Here is a 21,781-nt window from a genome sequence, read left to right as displayed (position 1 = left end):
CCTGTGCCTGCTCAGTAAGTCTTACTTTGAAAAAATAAAGTGTGAGGTTTTTCATCATAGAATATAGGGTTGATTGTTGCATCTGTTTTATAGCTAGGAAATTCTGAGTGAGGGACACTGACAGTCTTGTAGCTTAATCAGAACATGCTTACTCCTGATGAGTGACTGCCTTGTTGTTTTCTCCCACTATTTCAAGATCTATTCTCCAGATCACACTAACAACAGCTTCTCCTCAAACCCTTCGACTCCTGTTGGCTCTCCACCTTCACTCTCAGGTACTGTGTCCACATCTCATTCCATCATGGTAATCGTTTATATGAAGATTCTTTTGGTACTTGCTTTTCTAAAGTTTGCAAACTCACTACTCTGACTGAACCTCAAACTCTCACATCCCCGTACAAATGGGGTAGGAGGAACAGATAAACTAGCTAAAACTTTTTTAAGAATTAGTTGATGTGGAACTGGCACCACGGCCTAGTAGACTAAGCCTCTATCTGCAGTGCTAGCATCTCTTGTAGGCACAGGTTTGGCTCCTCCACTGCTTATAGTCAGAGAAAGAAGCAGAGGATGACCCGAGTCTTTAGGTCCCTGTACCCATGTGGGAGACCCTGAAGAACCTCCTGACTCCTGGCTTCTGAAGGCTCAGCTCTGGCTGTCGCAGCAGTTTGGGGAGTGACTAAGTGGGTAGAAGATCTCTCTTTCAGTCTTTTCTGTAACTTTTCCATGTAAATAAAAATAAGTCTAACCCTTCCCCCGCAAAATGATTTTTTTTAACTACCTAAACATACCAAAAGGCTATTTCTTTAACTTTTTCTAGTTCTTCAAGAGACACCCAACAGCAGAAAAACGTATTCCAATAGAATCTCCAATGAAAAAAATTAGTTAATATAGTCATGAGTATGAATATAGATTGCATAATCATTGATTACAGATGATTTAAAGGGATCATTTCCTGCGGAAATTGTAGGTTTTCCAAATCTTCCCTTTTTAAAGTTAATGTCATTGGGATTTGGGGAGAAAACTATAATTTTGTAAATAAGTTTTGAAGTAAATGTGAGACATTAAGGGGATGCAAGTATAGCAAATCGGCATGACCTATGGTTAAACACTGAATAATTATGATTTATCCAACTATGTCAGTGAAGAGACGTCCTGTCCCTCCCTGCCTCCGTGCAGACCTCTCCTGGCATGTGCTCTGCTCTTTGGGAAGAGGCCAGGTGGTTTCTGGAAAAACCCCAACTCGCATCTATATCTGATTGAAACTCAACCTTACTCCCGGCCTTACTGTCATTTCTAGTGCAGCCCCTTGCCTAAATGTTGATTCTTCAAGCTGTGTATCCTTTTCCGCATACAGTACCCCTGGGCCCGTTAGAACCTGGTGCCCTAGAGCTCGGTTTCCTGAAACCTAACAATTTCAAATTGGTACAAAAGTGACGACTGTGGCTTTGGTGGGTTTAATATCAGCCATTTCCAAGTCCCCATCATATGGGAGGATAATAAGAGACAAGGCTAAACCTGTAAGAAACATAGCTCAACCTTCTCCATGATGGAAAAGAAAAAGCACCAGGCTCATCGACCCTGAAGATGACCTAAGGTGTCGGTGTCCGAGAGCAGAGAATCACGGGGGCCGGGGAATCGAGAGAACCAGAGCAGAGAGCACGTGGGAGCCGTATTCGCCATCTCAGTTACAGCAGCTCTGCTAACATTGTTTGCTACTTTGGAGAAAATAAAACAGTTGTGTGAGCTAATAAAATTTGAGAGTAACCCATATAGACTAATGCCTTCATTGGAAAGGACACATTTCTTGGGGAACACCATAAATGCGTTCAGCGTGCTAAAGCTAGAAGGCGCAGAGCTGAGGCTGGAGAAGCTGCCTTTTGGCTCCTGTAATGCCTCATGGAAGACCACATGTTAGAAAGAAAGAACTTTTATGAAGATATAAATAGGAGGACAGATTGCTATTTTCACACCGACAACTCCATCCAGATTCTATCAAGAAAAATAATTGGACAAAATTTCCTATTTTTATTTAACATAAAAATACTCAGGCCCACCCAGAAAGACAGGAAGAATGGATTTGAAAAGTGTCAGGCTATGAGATTTCAGGGAAGCCATAGCTATTATATTATCCCTTTGTGAATAATGTATTTTCGGAGTTTTCTACCCTGAATTTGTGGACATTTAAATATAAAAGTGGTTTTTATTTCATAGGTTAGACATGGAAAGCACCAGAATCTTTAAGTTTAGTGAATCATAAAAAAATGATTTTCATCGGAAGAAACTACTTAGTTGTTACTGATGTATAGAATTTTAAAAATTCTGGTTTAGTGAATGCTGTTGACTGATCTGACTCCCAAAAAGGGTTTCTAAAGGTTTATCTCATTTTAAAGGTCATTATTTAAACACAGAGCAAAGCTGTTTCCGTTGGTGAGAGAAATTTGGTGCAACATAAACTGTCCCTGTGTAAAGGAATGACACTTCTTTGCTTCACACTCTTAGAGGTCTTCAGACCGAATAGCTGCAGTGTTCCTAGTGCAACAGCCCAACTAGCTGAAGCCAGGACGAGTCACATGGTCCCTTTGAGGAGGCAGTGTGGAGGAGCTGGGCAGTCTTATATAACATCTGCATATTTGATATTGAAAGTGTTTTCCTTGTCCACAAGTGCATGCATCTATGGTATTGCCTAAATGACAATCAGCATTGCTGTTTCTAAAGGGGCAGTTGCAGGCTGAGGGAGTTTCTTGTGAAGTGGATGTTGCTCTAACTGACATTCCCCTTTGCTCTCAGCAGGCACGGCTGTGTGGTCCAGAAACGGAGGACAGGCCTCCTCCTCTCCCAACTACGAGGGACCCTTACACTCTTTGGTATGCTGCACCTGCCAGTCCTCTCTCGCCATCTCCACATCTGGTTTTCTATTTTGTATCCATATTGCTCTCAAAGCTTCTTTCTTTTCCCTGTGGTGACTTCAGGTCACCGTTAAGCCCAGACACTTGATCTTGTGAGGCTGCTTGTTCCTGTTTGTAGATGCTAACTGAGATACAACTGCAGGGAAAGCCCCAGGGCTCAAAAATATCTAGCACTACATTAGAGATTAAGAATCTCAGGAGAACAAGGCCTCCTTCTCATCTTCAGGAAGATTTCTGCCGTTGATTAACTCATTGTCCTGACATCAGGATGCTGGGGCTGCACCCAGGCACATGGCCAGAGCACGTGACACAGGTGTACAGGAAGCTCCTGCTGAACCTGTGGCTAAGGCGGGGGCGGTGCTGGTTATCTCCTCCTCCAGCAGGCAGTAGCTGAATTTCCATGGGCATAAATTCTTGTGTGACGATTTGATGTCTGACATCTTTAGTCTTTTTCGACTCACACTGCATGGGCCTTGAAACCCACACTGGTGTGCGCTGCCTTTAATCTCCAAGCGAATCGGTTGAGAACAGAGACTGCTCGCGGGAAAGACCCTTTTAGTCCTTCAGGGTTGACTTTTTCTTTCCCATTCTTCTCCCAAAGTTTGAGAAGCAACATAAGGAAGGCATAGATTTTTGTATCTGATGTAATGTTGTTTCCTCGGTGATTCTTCCCTTTCAGCTCACTCTCTAAATGAAAGGGGAAAAAAATCTAAAACATGAAAATGCAAAGATGAGGGCCCCTCTCTTGGGCTCTTCCTTGCCGTCATGAGCAAGTCTTTCAGCTCTGTATTTTGTCACTCAGAGAGCTGACATGTGCCCAGCCCAGCTCAACATCCTGCAGACCACATCCAAATAATCCATTGCCCTGCTTCATGTTGCCCTCCCTGCGTATTCCCTGGGGCCCACCCACTAAAGCAAGCTTTGTCCATCTGTTGAATCACAAGGTTTAGAGTTGTGGAACACACTTTCAATTGTTTTGAATTCTGAATACTCCAGAACGTTTTCACAAACATAAACTCATTGTAAGGAAGCTAAGTCAGCAACTATGCTAGTTACATGCAGTTTCTCTCCCAGCTTCCCTTGGCACGTGCAAGTGTGTGTATCATTCCTCTTTTTCTCAATTAAAAACTGTGACTGCGAAGACAAGGAAGCAGCAGAGCTAGCCATCTCTGGGAGGTCGTTTAACTCTAACCCACCACATCAAAATGCGTTAAATGCGTTAGACCGTAGAAGAACTCTGTTAGACACACATTCTTCCATTTGGTATAGAATAATTTAGACGTTGTTTTTCTCATGCATTGGAGCTGCTGCATCTGTTTACACAGCGTGTTAGCACTTGGAGAGTGTAGGTTGATCTAACATAAAGAGGTTATAGATTCAAAGTCAAAACACTTAGATTTTAGCCCTATTTCCTGCGTTGGGACACAGTGACTAGTTTTCACATGTTATATAGAAAGGGTGTCTTTCCTGCCTACTGTACTCATGTTGCGTGAGAACCTGAGAGTTGGTATATCGTACCAGAGGACAATATTTACTGTTATCATTGATCACAGTTTTTTAGAAATGCATATTTGTATGTCACTTTTACCAAATCCTTGCCAAAATGGGGGAAACCAGGATGCTGATGACTGGAATGTAGAAAGAGCAGGTGGTTCCCATCATATGAAGTAGCATTCTCTCTCACCCCCCTTACATATTAAGACTTAATCAATTAGAAGTTGAATCAAATTTTTGTGATTCTTCACTCTTAAAATCAGTATCAGTTTGATTGACAAATTTTTGTGGATTTCTTTCAGTGACCATCTTTGTATACATAAAAAATATACAAATTGCCATTGATTATAAAAAGCGAGAAATGTGAAAAAAGATGCACAAGAAATTACTTGTATCTCTCTTGATATTTGTCTTTGCTTCATGTGCCATGGGAAGCTAAATAAATAAATTCTTCCATTGTTAATTTTTTAGCTCTCTAGTGCTTGCCTGCCAAAATGTTCCTTAAATTCAGTGTGTATTTTTTTCTTTACTAAATTTTCTTTTAAAATAATTCGGAGTGACTGAATTTACTTTGTTCAGGAAAAATAACAATGTAATCTTAACACTAGTGCCTTCCACCAGTTTTCTAGGAAGAATACTATTTATTTTTATTATTGTTTAAAGGCAGTAAGCTTGATTGGAAACCTATAGTCAGAAACCTAAAATGTGTACTGTGTCAACAACTGAAGTTTCAATTCCATGACTTGTGGATACACTTTGACCTGAATCCAGTTTCATATCATATATTAACCAACAGCAAAGCCGAATTGAAGATCGTTTGGAAAGACTGGATGATGCTATTCACGTTCTCCGGAATCATGCAGTGGGCCCATCCACAGCTATGCCCGGTGGTCATGGGGACATGCATGGAATCATCGGACCTTCTCATAATGGAGCCATGGGTGGTCTGGGCTCAGGGTATGGAACCGGCCTTCTGTCAGCCAACAGACATTCGCTCATGGTGAGTGTGTAGCCTCTGTCATTGTGTAGGATTAAAGTTTCAAGGATAAATGCTGATACTGTTTGGTTTTTGTAACCAGCCTTACTGAGAAAGAATTCACTTCACACATAAATTGCGCATTTACAGTGTGCAATTTCATGTGCTTTAGTGTATTGATGCTGTTGTATAACTGCCACCACCACCATGATCTAATTGTAGAACATTTTTGCCTCCTGTCATAAGAATCCACCCAGCCCTGTACCCAGTAGATGGTCGTTCCTGCAAGCCTGAACTGCTGCCAAGCATGTTCAGTTTCTGTAGAGCCACCTGTTGTGGATATTGTACATAGCTGCAGCAGATTTGTCACTGTCTTTTGTCACTTAGCCCAGTCTGTGAGAGTCGGCCATCTCCTAGCACCAATGAGAGCTTCATTGGCTTTCATTGCCTAATATTCCACTGCATGATATACCACGTGCTCGTGATTGGTTCTCAAGTGATGGATCCCTGGGCTGTTTCTGCTCTTGGGCTGCTCTGCAGAAAGCTCTGGTGAACTGACATAGGCTGGTGCTTGTGTGGACCCATGTTCCTGCCTCACTTAAATTCATAGCCTTGAGGGAATCACTAACCTTTGCCGTTGTAAATTTTTTTTATCTCAGTGACTTTTATCAAAGGACAAAGCTTAAAGCTCACGTTATGTTACTGGTTTTTTCATATGAATGTGTGGTGTTTCTGTTTCTTTTATACAGAAAGGCCCCAAATACTGCCTTTCAGCTCAGAGGATAAGTGGTCCTAATAGACTGGGTTCTTGTCTATGTAAACATGTGGTGTGGGACATTATTTAGTGCATAGATGAGTTTTCCCACTACTTTTTATTGGAGTCCTTATTTGAATAGTAGTAAAGCTGATTTGTTTATGTAACAATTGGAATTTCAGTTGGGCCTGTTTACTGTTGGAGAGCATCCCTTTTTTGGATGGCTCTGAAGATTCAGGGAATCTTCTTGACAAAATAGCAAGTGATGACCCGAGCAGGTCAGGAGTTCAGCTTTGGCCGTGAGTCTGCACAATTCCACTCCTCAAAGCCGCTACTGGTCAGTGAAGCCTCAGTGCCCGGCCAAGCCCTTGTCCAGCTCTGGGGTAGAGGCCTGTCCTCTCTCGTTGGGGGGGCATCTCAGCCTTAATGATGCTTTCAAAAGAAAATGCAAAATAGGTAACACATTTTTATGAGGTCCTTTAAGTTCTTGATCAACACTATTTTGTCCTTTCAATTTTTCTTAACAAAAGACTAACATTGAAAGTACCCTCCTAAGTGGCATAATATTGAAAACTGTAACCAATTTGAAGCCAAAAATACTGATATATAAATAGAAGCAATGAACTCACTCACGCCTAAAATGTGGAAAGATATTTTTGAATGCCAAATCTAAATTTTCTTTTTCCTTTTTTTCTTTTCTTTGACCTCTACCCTAAAAATTCATCACTGACTAAAAATTGTTTGTCTTTTCATGGCAGTTGCTGAGAGTTTACAAAAGGAAAGCCTAGATTTTAATTTAGTTTGGCCTCAGGTAACATGTTAAACACTCTTGGGATGTACATACTATGAGATTTTCGTTTGTACGCTCCTTTTTTTTAAAACTGTGATGTTTAAACAATACTGCTTCTAATTAAGAAATCTGGCTTTATTAAGAACCAGATCTATAACTTAGAACCATTTCTGTATATCTGCTCTCAATCAGGAGAAAAGTCGTTTAATTTCTTTACTGCGTTCATTTTGCATACATTAAACGAATGCAATTGTACGCTCAGGATGAGGGTCTTTCCCGTGAATGTGTAGTTTGTCTTTAATGCCAGATGTAGGCTAAGTGTGTTCTTGAAAATATTAAAGTCTACCTGACGTGCTGTGGAGCGATCTGACCTCTGAGTTATCTTCTTCTGGCATTGGATTGAAAGGTGAGGGGAGAGGAAGAGGCTGGATTTGGTCTTGGAGGTGGAAAGTTAGGAAAGGGAGAGAACGAAACTGACAAATTGGAAAAGGGAAATGGTGAGTTTTGAATCAATCACACAGAGGCAATAAAAACTGCCAGGTTGGCTGATGAAGAAAAGGTTCTATTCACTGCTCTAAAGATGTTTATTGTTCCTTCAAGGTCAACAGCAGGGACAGTTAAATGATAGGGGACCTCCAGGGCCGTGACTGTCAGCAGCCTGCCACACTTTGCAACCATCCAGGGCCGCTTCAGCCTTCTGCCTTGTGCTGGAAACCCATTCGGTGCATCCAGAGCCCGAGCTGTCCAGCCTGCAGGGCCCATATATGTGAAGGAGGCCAGGTTGGCATATCTTTGAATGTGCAAACCAGTATGAATTGTAAGAACAGAGGAAATGGTTTGTGAATTTAGTTCATCTGAAGTGTGCCTTTGACCATTTGATGCATTCCACAGTAAAAAGGAAGTTGGGGGTGGGGTGGGGAAGAAAACCCACCCCCACCCTCCAACAACAACAAAAAAAAATTCAAGGAGGATACTGGTAATGTTTTCCACATTTGAATTTTAATACATGAAACAGGCTATAAAACGTTGGCCAGCTGCAGTAAATAAAGTAGCAGTGGGAGGTATGCACCGGAAACCTGGGCAGAGAGCGCTGGTGGGCCGCCGCCCAACTGCACACCTTGGTCTGCTGTTCTGGAGAAGGGTGTCCCAGTAACTTGAGACCCATCCCAGAACTGGTTTTGTTTTGTGCAAAGCCCCTTCCTAACTCTCTTTCATAATCCCCTCTGATTGAAGAATAGACAGCTTGGAATCCTCTTGACCTCCCCGCTCTTCTCCACTTCCTCTCTCCCCGCCTTCTGAAAATCAAAACAAAATGGCTTGATCACTTGGAAGATGATGGAAGCATTTCTTTGTGCAGCAGCCCGAAATCGTGGTGGGGAGAACTGTGGTTCTGCCTCAGCTATTATGTTATCTCATTTAATTGCTAACATATTGTACTTAGCTTTTGATTCATAAAATGTTTTCCTTGGAGTTCTAAAGTAGGTCTTCAGTGATTTACTAAGTATTAGTATAATGAAAGGGATTTTTTCACAGCAGCATGGCTCATAGCACGGGGTGAATGTTCTATACTTGGGAGCTTTCTAGATGATATTTGGCTGTGCTCCTTGCTGCTTGCAAACCTTCACCGGCTTCCCATTATCCATAGGATAAAAGCCCCTTCCATACCCCGGCATTTAAGACCCATCACCTCATAGCAGAAACCCTTAGGTTTAGCCATTCTGAAGTGCAGAAAGGTCCCCAGAAAAGCAGGTGTTATGACATTACCTGAATGTGCTTGCCCACGTTGTTGCCATTCAGCTGCTGCTTTTGTATCTGCTCTCTTGGCCTGCCAGACCCTCTTGGTTTTTCTGCTTCTTCTAATTCCCATTCCCAAAGGCCTAACTCAAATCCTGTCTTCCGCAGGAAGCCTTTCCTTACCGCCTCTGCCCACATAGTCATTCTCTGCACTGTTTCTAGAGATTAGCTGACCGCGCTATGCAGAGCTGCACAAGAGAACTTTTGCCTTGCAAATTGTTGTAAATTCCTTGAGTACTGCATATTATACCATGTTTCTCTCCAAGCACCTAGATCCCTCAGTCCACAGGGAGAGAGGTAACGTCTTCTGAGTGTCTGGTTACCAGTCTGCTCGGTGTTCCAGGTGTTGGTGAGGGTGATCATGGTGGCCTTTCCAGCTGTGATGAAAGCAGTTTTGAGACCGTAGAGCAGTCAGTCTCAAGTCCTGGACCTTGATTTAAACTCGGGAACTTTGACTCCAAATTCAATACTTTTTTTTTTTTTCTTTCCTACTCCCTGAATGCTCTCCTAAGATTATCTGGGGACATACCTTTGGAGAAACACTTCTGAGCTCTAGGAGCTTCTGATTTTCAAATGTTGGTAAATGTCGATTGTTGAAAGATGTTTCCAGGTGTTTTGTGGCTGAGCTCCCGGAGCAGCTCTTCCCAGGTGCAGACCTAAGTGAGGACCTCTCCTGTGTGCTCGTGGGCTCACATAAAGCTGCATGGTCTCAGCACGAGAGGCAGGTCTTACAGATAAGGAGAGAGAGAGAGAGAGGTCTTGCAACTGCTGGTCCATTCCCCAAATGGTCACAGTAGCCCAAACTGAGCCAATTCAAAGCAAAGAGCCAGGAATTTATTTCCCAGGTCATAGGCAGGAAGCTGGTTTGGAGGTGGAACTGAGACTTGAACTGGTGTCCATATGGGCTGCCAGCACTACAGGCAAAGGCTTAGCCTGTTATGTCACTGTGCTGGCCCTTGAGCGTTTTCTTCAAAATCAGCATGTTAATGCTGAGGGGTCAAGAGATAGCAGCTCTCTTCACCAGGGTCTTTGAAGTAATACATTTTAATTTTGAAGTGTTTTTTCTTACCACTTTTCTGATAGAATCAAAAATAGAAATTGGTGAATGTAGGAAAATAATGAAACAGCCAAACAGGCCTCTGACATGCTTATAAATTCTTACTAAATCTAATCCTCTCTGCACCCAGATGCTTCCATCTCTAATCCTGATATTAAGTCAAGATTTCTTGTACCTTATTGACATGACAGTTTTTCTGGCAGTCCTCTCGTCATACATTCAGTATTCAGATCCACAAATGAGACATGAAAGAAAGCCTTTCAAGTGTGCTGGACTTTTCTAACTGAGGAAGAAGAGAACTCTGATGACAGAAGTCTTTCCATGGTCTTTTGCAAGTAGAATCATGGAACTTACAAGCTGTCCAGTAGTATTAGCACATTGGTGGGTTTCCCAGTCCTTTCTGCGTAAAGCTGATGTATTCATCTGAGAATTAGTGGGGTTCACAGATGAGTCAGGAAGGACCTGTGTTTTTGAAGATTGCGGCATATCAGTCGCTGAGGGGGCCATTTCATTAAACAGGAGGCAAATGGGGAACCATGATCTAAGAGTGCCTGCTCTGCTTGACTTAGAGAGGGAGGAGCCCCATGGGACTCATCCCCCACACTCATCCTCCCCAACATTTCCCAAGATCCCTTGCTACATCCCCCATTTCAGAGAGCACTAATATCAAACAACCTTAGCCTGGTCTCTATTGTAACATATGTAGTTCACTTTTGATAAAATAAAATTCACCAAAAGAACATTTAGAGGTGAGGAAACGCTTGTCTGTATTGAACTGACATGAAGCCTATGAGAACTGTTACCACTGTTTAGCACATTAGGAGTCCTGCTAATGTTGCTTGCCTGGGTAGTTGTGCAGATCTTTGAATTTTAGATGCTGGAATTACCCCCAAAGGTCGGTTAACCATTGCTTTTGTTTTGCTACTGAGGAGCTGAGGCCTAGAAAGAGGAAGTGAGCTAACCCTGGGGACTTACCTGTTAATGCCGAACTGGACTCTGAGACCAGACCAACCAGTAACCAGACTGGTTACTTTGTACCGTGGCCCTCAGTGCTGCAGCCGAGCATGTCCCACAGTGCTGCAGCCAATAGCATCCCTAGCAACTGCTGAACCATTAGAGCCAATTCAAACCAAATTCTGTTACTGTGGCTTAACTAACAGAATCCAAGAGAGCTTGGTAGTTGTCCCTGGACTCCTGGAACAAGCTGGAATTAGCTGTGCTAATGTGTTAATCAGAGTGTGGGGGCACTGATGTGACATCCTGGTGGCATTTCCTTTAAGGTAGTGATAGTAACAGCAGGCATGGGAAATTTGGTTCTCATATTGACCTCCAACACAGGTGTGATAAATAGAGCCATCACCTTCCATCTCCTCTTGGATATTGATGGCATCTTAGAGTATATATGTATTGAAGCTTGTATTACAAGCAGATACTAACACAGTCTTTTTCCCAGATATTCCTGTGCACTTCTTATCTTTCCTATGTAAAATGTCACATAACCCCCTTGTACTTAAAGGACAATTTAAAGAAAAGGGACTGAGGAAGAAATTGTGCTGAACAATTCACCATTTGATACTTCAGTATTAAAGAAACCAGAAGCAGAGCTTTGAATAGAGTGGTGACAGTGACATTTGATTCAGCTCTGTCAGTAGCCCCCAAGGTGAATGGGAGACCCTGCTCACCGGAATCTCAAGCAGCAAGTCTCAGAGGGCTGTGTCCCCCTCTGCTCCACCATTTGTGCTCACCTGCTTCACATTCTGGCCAAGTACAAAGAAACGGCCTGCTTCAGATTCTGCCCCAAGTCTTAGTCTCCATGAGCCAGTTCTGTCAATCCCCTTCCCCTCTGTCCCCTACTCCCAAAAAGTATGCATTCAGTATCCTGGAGCCATGAACTTTAAATGTGTGAGTTAAGAATAGCCTTGCCTTCCTTCCCACTTTGAAAATATACACAGAAAAAACATATTTGAAATAGACCCTTTAAGTGTAACTGCACTATATCTTGCATTGTTTTCTTCTTAAAGTAAGGGAGGGGCAAACCCCAATAATCATCACACCTCAGGTTGAACTTTTATTGGGTACAAGATCTAATCATTAATGACCCCTAAGTTGGAACAGGCATAACTCTCACATTTAAAAATGTTATATTGCCTTTCTTTTCTCAATATGGTAGATTTTTCCAAAAACAAAAGTATCGTATATATTAGAAATTGGACACGTGTTCAGCCACTCATTCTGCATGTGCTGTGCTTCTGAGACGAATAAATGTGCAAGAGCTAGTCTCTGCCGTTCCAGGCCTTTTGTCTTGGTTGGCTGATAATGCAAGTATATGTCTAATTATAATACAAGGGAGAATTACTCAGTGACCTACACAGTCATTCAGACAGCTCAGAAAAGCTTTCTAGACAGTGTGTCTGTAGAATTTCCACAGTAAGAGGCAATGCAGGCATTGCAGAGCCACCGGATAAACTTGATTTCAGAGAGCAAAAAGGGAAATCAAGGCTCTAATGCTTCCAGATAGAAGTGAGAGCTTTCCCTGACAGTACCGTCCCTTGTAGCTCCTAGCTGAAGCTGCACCAGGCGAAGGCCCCCTCCTGCTCAGCACGGCGCTTCCAGCAACTGGCTGGGATACTGCACGCGAGAGTCCACAGGAAGAGCTAGGCTTCATGTATATTTTTTATGTCCAAATTAAATTAACTCATGGAATTTTCCACCCTTAGGAATTAAAGTAGCAGCTCATGAAGTAATTCAGTTATGTCATTCATACCAAAACAGAAAATACTGGAGCAACTTGGCACTGTTTAAAAGCCAAGATTAGGCCTTGGCAATTTAATGTTTTTTTCGGATTCTGTGGCTGTTGTGTTATTTCAGTTTTTATTGTGACTGTAAATTTTTCAAATCAAAAGTATCTTAATTGCTTGGAAAACAAAAGGATCAAAAGGACTCATCCTGGAGGAGAGTGTAGGTAGGGCAGCGTCAGGAGAGAGCGTTGAACACCAGGGCGTCACGCGCTCTGGAATGTGAGGCCTGAACCTAATTGGTTGATGCTCACAGTTGTGCATAATTATAGCTGCTCCAGTCTCCATAAATCGAAGCAGAACTGCAAGGTTGAGTTTAACCAGAAAGATCTGCCCGATATTAGTTAAGTGACATCTTAGGGGAAGCATTGTCCTGATACAATAGCCACATTTGTGTTAAAGCATTTAATTGGACATATTGTCAAAAACCGCAGTATTGAGTTTCCACATTTCCATTCACGTTTGCCTTCTGCACATGGACGGCTCTCGTTTGGAACTGAGAGTGTGTGAAAGTTATTGGAGAATGGTAGGCTCTGGGTAATGTTTCTGTAAGCTGCCCAAATCTTCCCCCTGTAGCCTAGATGGGAAACAGCTGGTTTTTGTTTAAAAAGCTGTTTTGTGAAATGTCTGAATCTTGAGATACAGAACTGAGGTCACCGTTAAAGCAGGTGCTCTTGAACAAGTGAGATCGGGCTCAGGGGGCCGGCCAGCCCTGCAATCGTCCACGCGGCACTTCCTCTTAGGAGAAAACATACTCAACTCTGCTGCTTTATTGAGAACACACACTGATACAAGCAATGGCATTAGCAATCCTGTTGACAGTCAGCCTTTGAAAGAATACTGAGTGAGATACAAAACAAAGCAAGACGGTCATGCTCCTCACAGGGCTTCCAGTACAAAGCTTCATGGCCCTAGTGTTCGTGGGAGATTAGCGTTGCTTGAAAGCCCTCAACGCACACACTACTCCTGCGAGTAAGTGGGAAGTTAGCTGACTGTGTCATCCAAGCTTTTCAGTACAGTCTAAGGGAAAAGGAGAAAAGAAATCTGACTTGGCAAGACCCATCCCCAAACAGTTTCGAAAAAAGCAAAGCAAGAAACATGTGGAACCACTAAAGAGCAGTGCACGTCAGGTATCCACCAGTCTGAAGATGAAAAGAAGTTAGCCCCTCCGCCGGGACCTGGAGGTTATTAGCAGCTGTTTATCCAGTCGGGAATCGAGATTAACATTGTAGTTTTTTTTTTTTTTTTAAGAACCAGAAGAGAATTTGTTTGGGAAGTTGGCTCTTCATATCAAGTCACTGTGCACTGCCAAAAAAAACTTCCTTTCTCAGAACTCATGTACTGGAGTTGAGCAATGTTATGATTCTCTGAGAAACCCTGGATTACCCAAAAGTCCATCTCCATTAAGTAAAACAGAAACAAAGAAATAGACGGACACTTGCCATTGGCGGGTTCCACTGTCCTCACTAGGTGGAACCAGCTGCTTGGTATGTTACCTGTTCTCCTTGCATGTCCCCCAGCCTGGTCTCTGCTACTCTGAGGCCAGCTCAGATGAACTTGCTCCATGCTTCCTGCTGTGAGTGACTGACGGAGACACTGGGCAGCTGCCCCATCTCTTGAACGCTTTATTCTACCTCACTCTCGCCCTCCTCCCCCAGTCTCCCACCCAAGAAAAGAAAAGCTGTATATTGGAGGGCTTTTCCCCCCTGATTTAATGCTACTCTTAATGTCATTTTCTTTTATTAAATCCTTTCTTTTGCTTTTGATCTTATTTATAGCAGAGCCACTGGTCATATGGAAACTATTATTGTATAGCAAGGAGATGAAAGACTTCATTGCAGTTAAATAAGTGTGAATCATTTGGGCCAATAATGCATGCACACGGGGAGGTACCATTTGTGTCCACAGTGCCTTGTGCTGTTCACTTTGTTGGAAAGCCACTGAAGTTTATAAAGCCTTTACAAAAAGCTGCTTTTTGTCAGAAATATGTATTCTGACAATATGAAAAAGCATGTTAGCACACACTGCTTTTCTGTTTCTGTCTTTTGCAGACACAGTTACACAAAGAATGTCACTTAGCAGTGGAAAGCAGATTTTTATTTACAATTAAGATGTTTATTCGTGTTGAATGTCAATTTTTAAAATATGCATTTAGCAGCAAATGTTTGATGCAGAGGCTCAGAATATTCGCATCCCACATTGCAGTGCCAAGATTCAACTTCCTGCTCTGCTTCCAGTCCAGCCTCCTGCTGACGCTCTCCCTCAGAGGCAGCGGGTCATCTCTCAAGTTTTTGTGCCTGAGACCCACATGGGAGACCTGGATTGGGCTCCTGCATCCTGGCACTGGTCCAGCCTGACCCTAGTTGCAAATGGAAAGTCTGTATGTCTTTCTGTCTCTCTCTACCTTTCAAGTAATGAAAAATACATTTTAAAACTTACTTAGATAGTCTACCAAAGTTCTGTGCATCATTAAAACCCTATCTGAAAATGCCACCTTCTTCCTAAAGTAGTCTCTGGCTTCCCCAACAAAGATAATCTCATCACTCTTAAACCCTACTTGAGTTTGTATTCTTTCGTGGCATTCATCTTGTTTTGTATTTTATAGACATTGTATTACCCCATTATTAAAATATAAGTGCCTGTAGGAGTAGTAGTATTTTTCCCTGAAAATGACTTAGTGCCTTGCGTGTTGAGACACTCACAAGGCATTTGTTGAACTGAAGAAGTGGCTATTATATGAAAAAACATGCACAAGGTATATTTAACAGTAAAAAAAGGCTTTAGATTTCAGATGTCATCTCAGGCACATGCCACGTGATGTGTGCCATCCTTTGCTATTTAGGAAGCATCTGCTTGCACACTTGATATCACTGTGCAAGCCAGTGACCCGTATCCAGCTCCTGTCCTTGGGGTGGCTCATGCTCACAGCTCCAGACAAGTGCAGGTTTTGTGGATGGCAGTAGAACGCAGTCATTAAGGCACACGCTCTACATGACTGAGTGATGCTCTTGAATGTGTTTTGAGGGTGTCACCTGCCATCAGTAGTCGGGGAAGAGCCTGTCTACACAGGGCAACATGGTGAGAAAGTGGAGAGTGGGTACTGGAGAGCCACAGAGCCTGGGATGATGTGAGGGCTGAGTAAGAAAGGAGCAGACTGAGAGCCGTTAGGAGGAACCAGGCCAGAAGATAGGGCAGGGATGGCCTATCACACCTTTCAGATGGGAGAGTGGGCCCAGCAGGACAGTGAGGAGCTAGGCTGCAAAGACAGTATGCAAGAGTTCTGCGGATTAGGAGAGAATATTATTCAGAGTGTGAGATTAAGAAGGTAATGAGGAAGAAATGCTTCATTAGTTTAGGCAGATATCTTTTTTTTTTTTAAAGATTTATTTTTATTATTTTTTCATTGGAAAGGCGGATATACAGAGAGGAGAGACAGAGAGGAAGATCTTCCGTCCGATGATTCACTCCCCAAGTGAGCGCAACGGGCCGATACTATGCCGATCCGAAGCCAGGAGCCTCTTCCGGGTCTCCCACGCGGGTGCAGGTTCCCAAAGCTTTGGGCCGTCCTCGACTGCCTTCCCGGGCCACAGGCAGGGAGCTGGAAGGGAAGCGGGGCTGCCGGGATTAGAACCGGCGCCCATATGGGATCCTGGGCATGTTCAAGGCGAGGACCTTAACCACTTGCGCCACCGCGCCGGGCCCAAGGCAGATATCTTGACACTGAGAGTTCGTTCCCAAATGCCTTATGATGACCATGTGGAATTCAGAGAAGTAAAGAAAATTGGAAAATAAGAACCAGTTGATTATGGTAGACTATCCTATGCCAGATCATCTGGTGAGAGAGTGAGTGTGTGTGTGTTTGTGAGAGAGAGAGAGAGAGAGAGAGAGAGAGAATGTGTGTGTAGTGCACAGTGTAGCATGATCATGAACTGGCATGGGTGTACTTGTACCTCAGGGAGCCACAATTTCAAGTATACATCAAGTGTCCCATTGTCTTTTGCTTTGCTTTGAACAAAAGAAGCTTCTTGAAGTATCTGTAAGACTTTCCCTGCCATGAAAAGGCTGGATGGGCTTCGTGTGCTGGCTTGGACTCACTTGTATTCTATACATCCTGCTTGATACCACCCTGCTGCTTGGAGTGAGACGGGGTTGCCATGGGCCATTTTAATCTTGTACTTATGTTCCTCCTTAGGGCACTGCACCTGTTTATGGTTTCTACTGTAGGAAAGTGGTGCATAGGACTGGGGGCAGGGAAGTGGAGACACCGAAGGGAGAAACGAAACAGTTCTGATCAATGGAACTTATGCGTTAGAAAACGAAAGATGAACTGAATTTAGCTGAACATCCATTTGCATTTCTAACTAGATCACAAAATCAATCATTTTAACCATGTTGGTGAACCGTCCAGGGAAGTTCCGGCATACAGGGTCACGTGGCAGGTAATGGCTGGCAAGGTCAGGATCATTTAAATCTAGCTGTTTGATTCCTATTGAAAATTACTTTATCATTTGGAGAATAAGCATTAACTCAGCATTCCAAGGATTTCACAATAAGGAATTACCTTAAATTTCAGACAAGACGCAAGTGAAACTGAAATTTCTGGGAAAAAAAATAAATTGTGTGTTCTCAAGATAGTTACGAAACTTCTCCCAATAAGCATTTTAAAATTCAAATCAAAACCCAAACAGAAAAAAATTCAATCCAGATCTGAATTCTGTGAGAAATCCTTTAAATGTTTAATTACACAAGGGGAAAAAAAAAATTCTGATAATGTTTTAAACCAAAGAAAGCGGAAATTACATTTGCAGTTGAAGAATGTCCAAGACATTAGGTCTTTTTCCCACAGGAGTTGGTTCTTCGAGGTGGCTCTTGTTTTCTCTAGAATCTCTCTAAGCTTCTGGTATGTTCCCTGGCAGCTGCCATTTCATGACCCTTCCAGTTCCACCTGCGAGCCATTGAGAAAAATTTGCCTGGCTGCCTCTGCATCTTTAAAAGATGCACTTTGGGACTCCATGCTATTTTGCACATTTGAGAAAATAAATTTGCTTTTTTGTAATGTGACAGAGATCTGGCAAGACAATTGAAACTGAAATCCAGTACTCTATGACTGTCATGTATAATTGATATTTCATGGGGAGATTACAGTTCAGAGACCAAAACTGCTTTCTGTTTTAAAGGGTTTACAATTACACTAAACTCCCATCAACTTTTGCAGTGTGTTTGGGAAGAAACAAGAATGCAAAATTAAAGTTACCAGGATTTTTTTTCCTTTGTCCCATTGTCTTCTTATTTCTCATTTTTCTGAAAAACATCCATTTTGAAAGAAATATTTTGAGCCAGCACAAAATATTTTGTGCTGTTTGTAAGCTAAGATGTTTTGGTGTTGAAGCACCCAAATGTTTGTATCTGGTTCTGCATCATTATCACTTGAGCTACAAATTGATGCCTATAGTTCTTGCCCTAAACCCTTTTAGAAGCATTGTGGTAGAATAGAAGTAACTTAGGTCTGAAAGCCCCCCTTTCGTTTTTTGGAGCCGTTATCTCTGGAGATAACATTAACAAGGATTGAATAACTGCCAAATGAAATTTAATACATTTTCCCATCCATGAAATAGGCCCCTTAAATACAACAGAATAATTACTTTCACAATACTCCCTGGGAACAAAGAGAGCAAAAGCACTGAATGTCTTTTTCTGTTTGCGCTGTTTGTTGTTAGCTTGAGGATAAGGAGAAGGGTATTTACCAAGATGCGCCACGCTTGAATCTCCGTAGAAAAACCACCTGGCCAACAGCCACCTAATTTGAAACTGCATGTCTTTTAAATCTGTTTACGTCAGAGGAGTTGTGGCAAATATTAAATTTTGTAATTTAGTTAAACATCTTGGTCTTGGCCTGAGTTGGTGAACTATGTTTTTTTTTCTCCTGATAGATGATTTTCATATCTGTATATACGTATAACTACACATAGAACATGCTTCTGTAGGAGTGTATGTGTGTTGTAAAACAGAAGTTCCAGAAAGCAAGCCTCCTTTGCCCCTTAACTCTCTCCTCCTCTCTGCATACTGCAGCCATCCTTATTTAATATATCCAATGTGATATAGAAAGTAATATATTTATCCAATAAAGCTGTTTAGTGTTTCTGAATTCAGTTCTATTTTAGTCCCCTAGACACTAGCTGAGCTCCTTAACCATGTCTAGCCTTAGCTTTCTTTGGGAAATGAAGAGTTTAGAAGCTGATTGCCAAATCCCTCCAAACCTTTTAAAATGTGAGTTCTGGGATCTAAACATGCTTCCAACATACTAATCCTTTCCTCACAAAGTAAGATGAAAATTAGATGGTGCTTACAGGATGCCAAAGAAGGGATGGAATAGGCATTCAGTCCTAGGTTGGGATGTCCACGTCTCCTGTCGGAGTATAGACGATTCAATCCAGCATCCAGCTGAGCACGCTATGGGTGGCAGCTGATGGTGGCTCAAACATCTGGGTCCCTGCCACCTGTGGAGGAGACTTGGATGGGTTTCTGGCTCCTGGCTTTGACTGGCTCTTGTCTTGTGGCATTTAGAGATTGAACCTAAGGATGAAGATCTCTCTCTTCCTCCCTCTGCCTATCAAATAAATCTGTGGAAGGAACAGGCCAAACCCACCATGTTTGAACATCATAATCTTGTCTCAATGAACCAGGGCAGCACATGATCCTGGCTGGTCTGAGGATGAAATGGTTCCTCCCGGTGTTAACCTCACCCACATCTGGTTAACATGATGAGTGGGGAAACCAGATAATCTCAGCATTCAAAAGTTGGAAATGCAGGGACAGAGAGGAACATAGCCTGAGGTGCAGGCCTCAAAAATGTTCCAGGTGGCACCATGGCGGTTGCAGTCCTGAGAGTATGGGAGGCAGCCAGAGGCAAGGGGACCAGCAAAGGAGGGAGAGCTACTGTGCAGTGGCCTCCAGTTCCAAGACTGTCCAGGTCTAAAATATAAGCTACAGACATCTTCCTGATAAGTCTTGATACTCATGTTTCTTCCTAGTAAGCCTGCCGAATGGGATGGATCAGGGCACAAAATTTCCACAAAAGGAAGCAGCTTGAGGACAGGGACCACGAGAGAGCTATTTATCACCTTCTCCCCCAACACCTCCCAAAGGCACAGATCTGGTCCAGATTAAAATTATTGGCTGAATTAAAAAATGCACTCTTAGATCAGCCGATTAGTAGTTATCAAGTAATGTTTTTAAGTTTCAATCTTGATTTTAAGATGTATTATCTAAAATGTATCATAGAGCCAGTGAGAAGACTTCTTAAAGATTGTAAAAGATTATAGTCAGTATTAACATAATCAACTCTTTTAAGCTAGCTTTTGATTTTAGACTACTGTTATCTAGATTAAAAGGTTATCAAAATGGGGCCATAGTGAAGCATGAATTTTCTAAAACTAGGCACCATATTTCATCATTAAAATCTATCTATCTATCTCAGTTGAAAGAATCTATTTTTTCCTATTCCTTTATGTATTTATTATGGTGTAGACAAGCCCCTGACCCTTACATATGTGCATGGCTGTATTGGGTACTGTGTAGTTATTCTAGAAGTGATTTGGGGATGAGTATATCTTCTGTTCCTTTATTATATGACCAGAAATAAGGTTTCTGAAAACTAAACAAGTAGGATTAGAACGTGCTGTCGTTGGCCAAGGAGACAAGCAAAGCAAAACTAATTCTTCCAGTGGGAATACTCCACAGCCTTGGGCAGTGGAATTCATCCGGCAGAATCAAGTTCATTGCCACATGGATGTGGACTAGTCAGAGGTCTTTTGTGTAACCCAGAGTACGCATAGTTTACAAGGGAGGCCTTAAAACATCAGTCACGACTTAGTCCCTAGTTTCCTTTACGGCAACGGACTGAAGGTTTTTGAGATGGCATAGCTATTAGAAATAGACAAAGTTAAAAAAATATACATACATATAATCCACACAAAAGCATAGTTGAAATAATGTTCTCAAATATATATCTAACATTTATGATTTTTACCCTTATTGTACAAGAAAAATATTTGAAATCCAATGAAATGTGGCCAAAGTACAAAGGCTGCAAAGATAGCCCCAGCTGCAGGCATTCCTGAACCACCTGGGCTCTTACTGTGTAAAAATAGCCAGGTTGGTTTGTTTGCTTGCTTGTTTTATTAAAGCACTCGATACTCTTTAATCCTTGTGTCCATATTCTATACCAGTCCTTATTTTTCTGTTGCTGCTTCTGACAGCAAACGTGCCACTTGCCCTCAGTAACCGGTGGTGTCAATTTCTTCATCTTGCATCTGTTTAGCTCATGGTGCTTGCACAGTAGCAGAAAATCAGTAAAAATTAGAAGCTGGACATGGTTGACACTCATTGTTGCTTGTCCCTTGGTCACATTGTCTTTCGTAATAGTTGGAGCAAAGACAAGAAAAAGACAGCAACAGAGGTCATTGGTTAGGAGCTTTTTTTTTTTTTCTCACGAAAACTCACCTGAGTGGATCCTGGAGGGATAAACATTTCAAGATAAGTAACTGCCTGTGTTTTAAGTGTTGTATTATCGAGGCTTGACAGTGTTAATTCTGTAGACTGTGGTGGAGTGTGCCTGACTGCTGCCAATGGCTTCCAGTCTGCAATGCTGACTTTGAATGTTCCTTTGTGGAAATTAAAATAAAGAAATAAATAGTTCCACTGGGAATACCCATAAATGTGAATCGACACCAAGGTCATTGTTCAGGTTCAAACTGGTCAGAGCCATAAAGCACCACCACGACCAAGGTCTGTAAAATTCAAGTGTAGGCATCGACACCTCAGACCAAAAGGATAACCAATGATTGAATCAGGTCTCCAAGTGCATTGATAATGGCTCATCAAAGACAACTTTTGCATACCTCGGTTTAAAAGAAAAATAAAAACATAGTGAACAGAGTGAGAGAGGAGTGATCAAAGAAGTAGGGCATGTCTGCCTGAAAGAACTGACCCGAGGCACGAGCAAGGCTGCAGGCAGCGCAGCAGTCAGGGTGACCGTTAGCACAGGCTTGCCCTTGATCCATGACCATCAGAGGCTGAGACTGGGGCTGGTGAGTGGAATTAACAAAGTGCTCAGTTTGTGGCAGAAATGGAATGAGCTGCTTTGGAAAGTCTCTGGGGTCTCAGTGGGCTTCAGGTCCCACGTGGAGAGGCTAGATGACGTCCACCTACAGAAT

The 21,781-nt window shown here is 42.4% G+C and overlaps 1 protein-coding gene across 8 annotated transcripts in view; it reads left to right on the top strand.

Moving 5' to 3' along the window:
- The window catches only part of TCF4 (transcription factor 4), a 353,857-nt gene that overhangs the window by 324,568 nt on the left and 7,508 nt on the right, over positions 1 to 21,781 (top strand). For 7 of the 8 annotated variants that reach the window (XM_040985021.1, XM_040985019.1, XM_040985020.1 and 4 more), the window contains 3 exons: positions 197 to 275; positions 2,788 to 2,864; positions 5,197 to 5,400. In XM_040985021.1, the coding sequence (XP_040840955.1) occupies positions 197 to 275; positions 2,788 to 2,864; positions 5,197 to 5,400 (360 nt within the window). The remainder of the gene's footprint in view (positions 1 to 196; positions 276 to 2,787; positions 2,865 to 5,196; positions 5,401 to 21,781) is intronic. The other variant, XM_040985027.1, reaches the window with a different exon arrangement.

The sequence above is a fragment of the Ochotona curzoniae genome, unplaced genomic scaffold, assembly GCF_017591425.1.
Source record: "Ochotona curzoniae isolate NIBS_2020 unplaced genomic scaffold, NIBS_Ocur_1.0 contig_43, whole genome shotgun sequence".
In the NCBI taxonomy this organism is placed as follows: domain Eukaryota; kingdom Metazoa; phylum Chordata; class Mammalia; order Lagomorpha; family Ochotonidae; genus Ochotona; species Ochotona curzoniae.
Note: the sequence above shows the minus strand (reverse complement) of the source record. Positions and strands in the feature narration are given on the sequence as shown.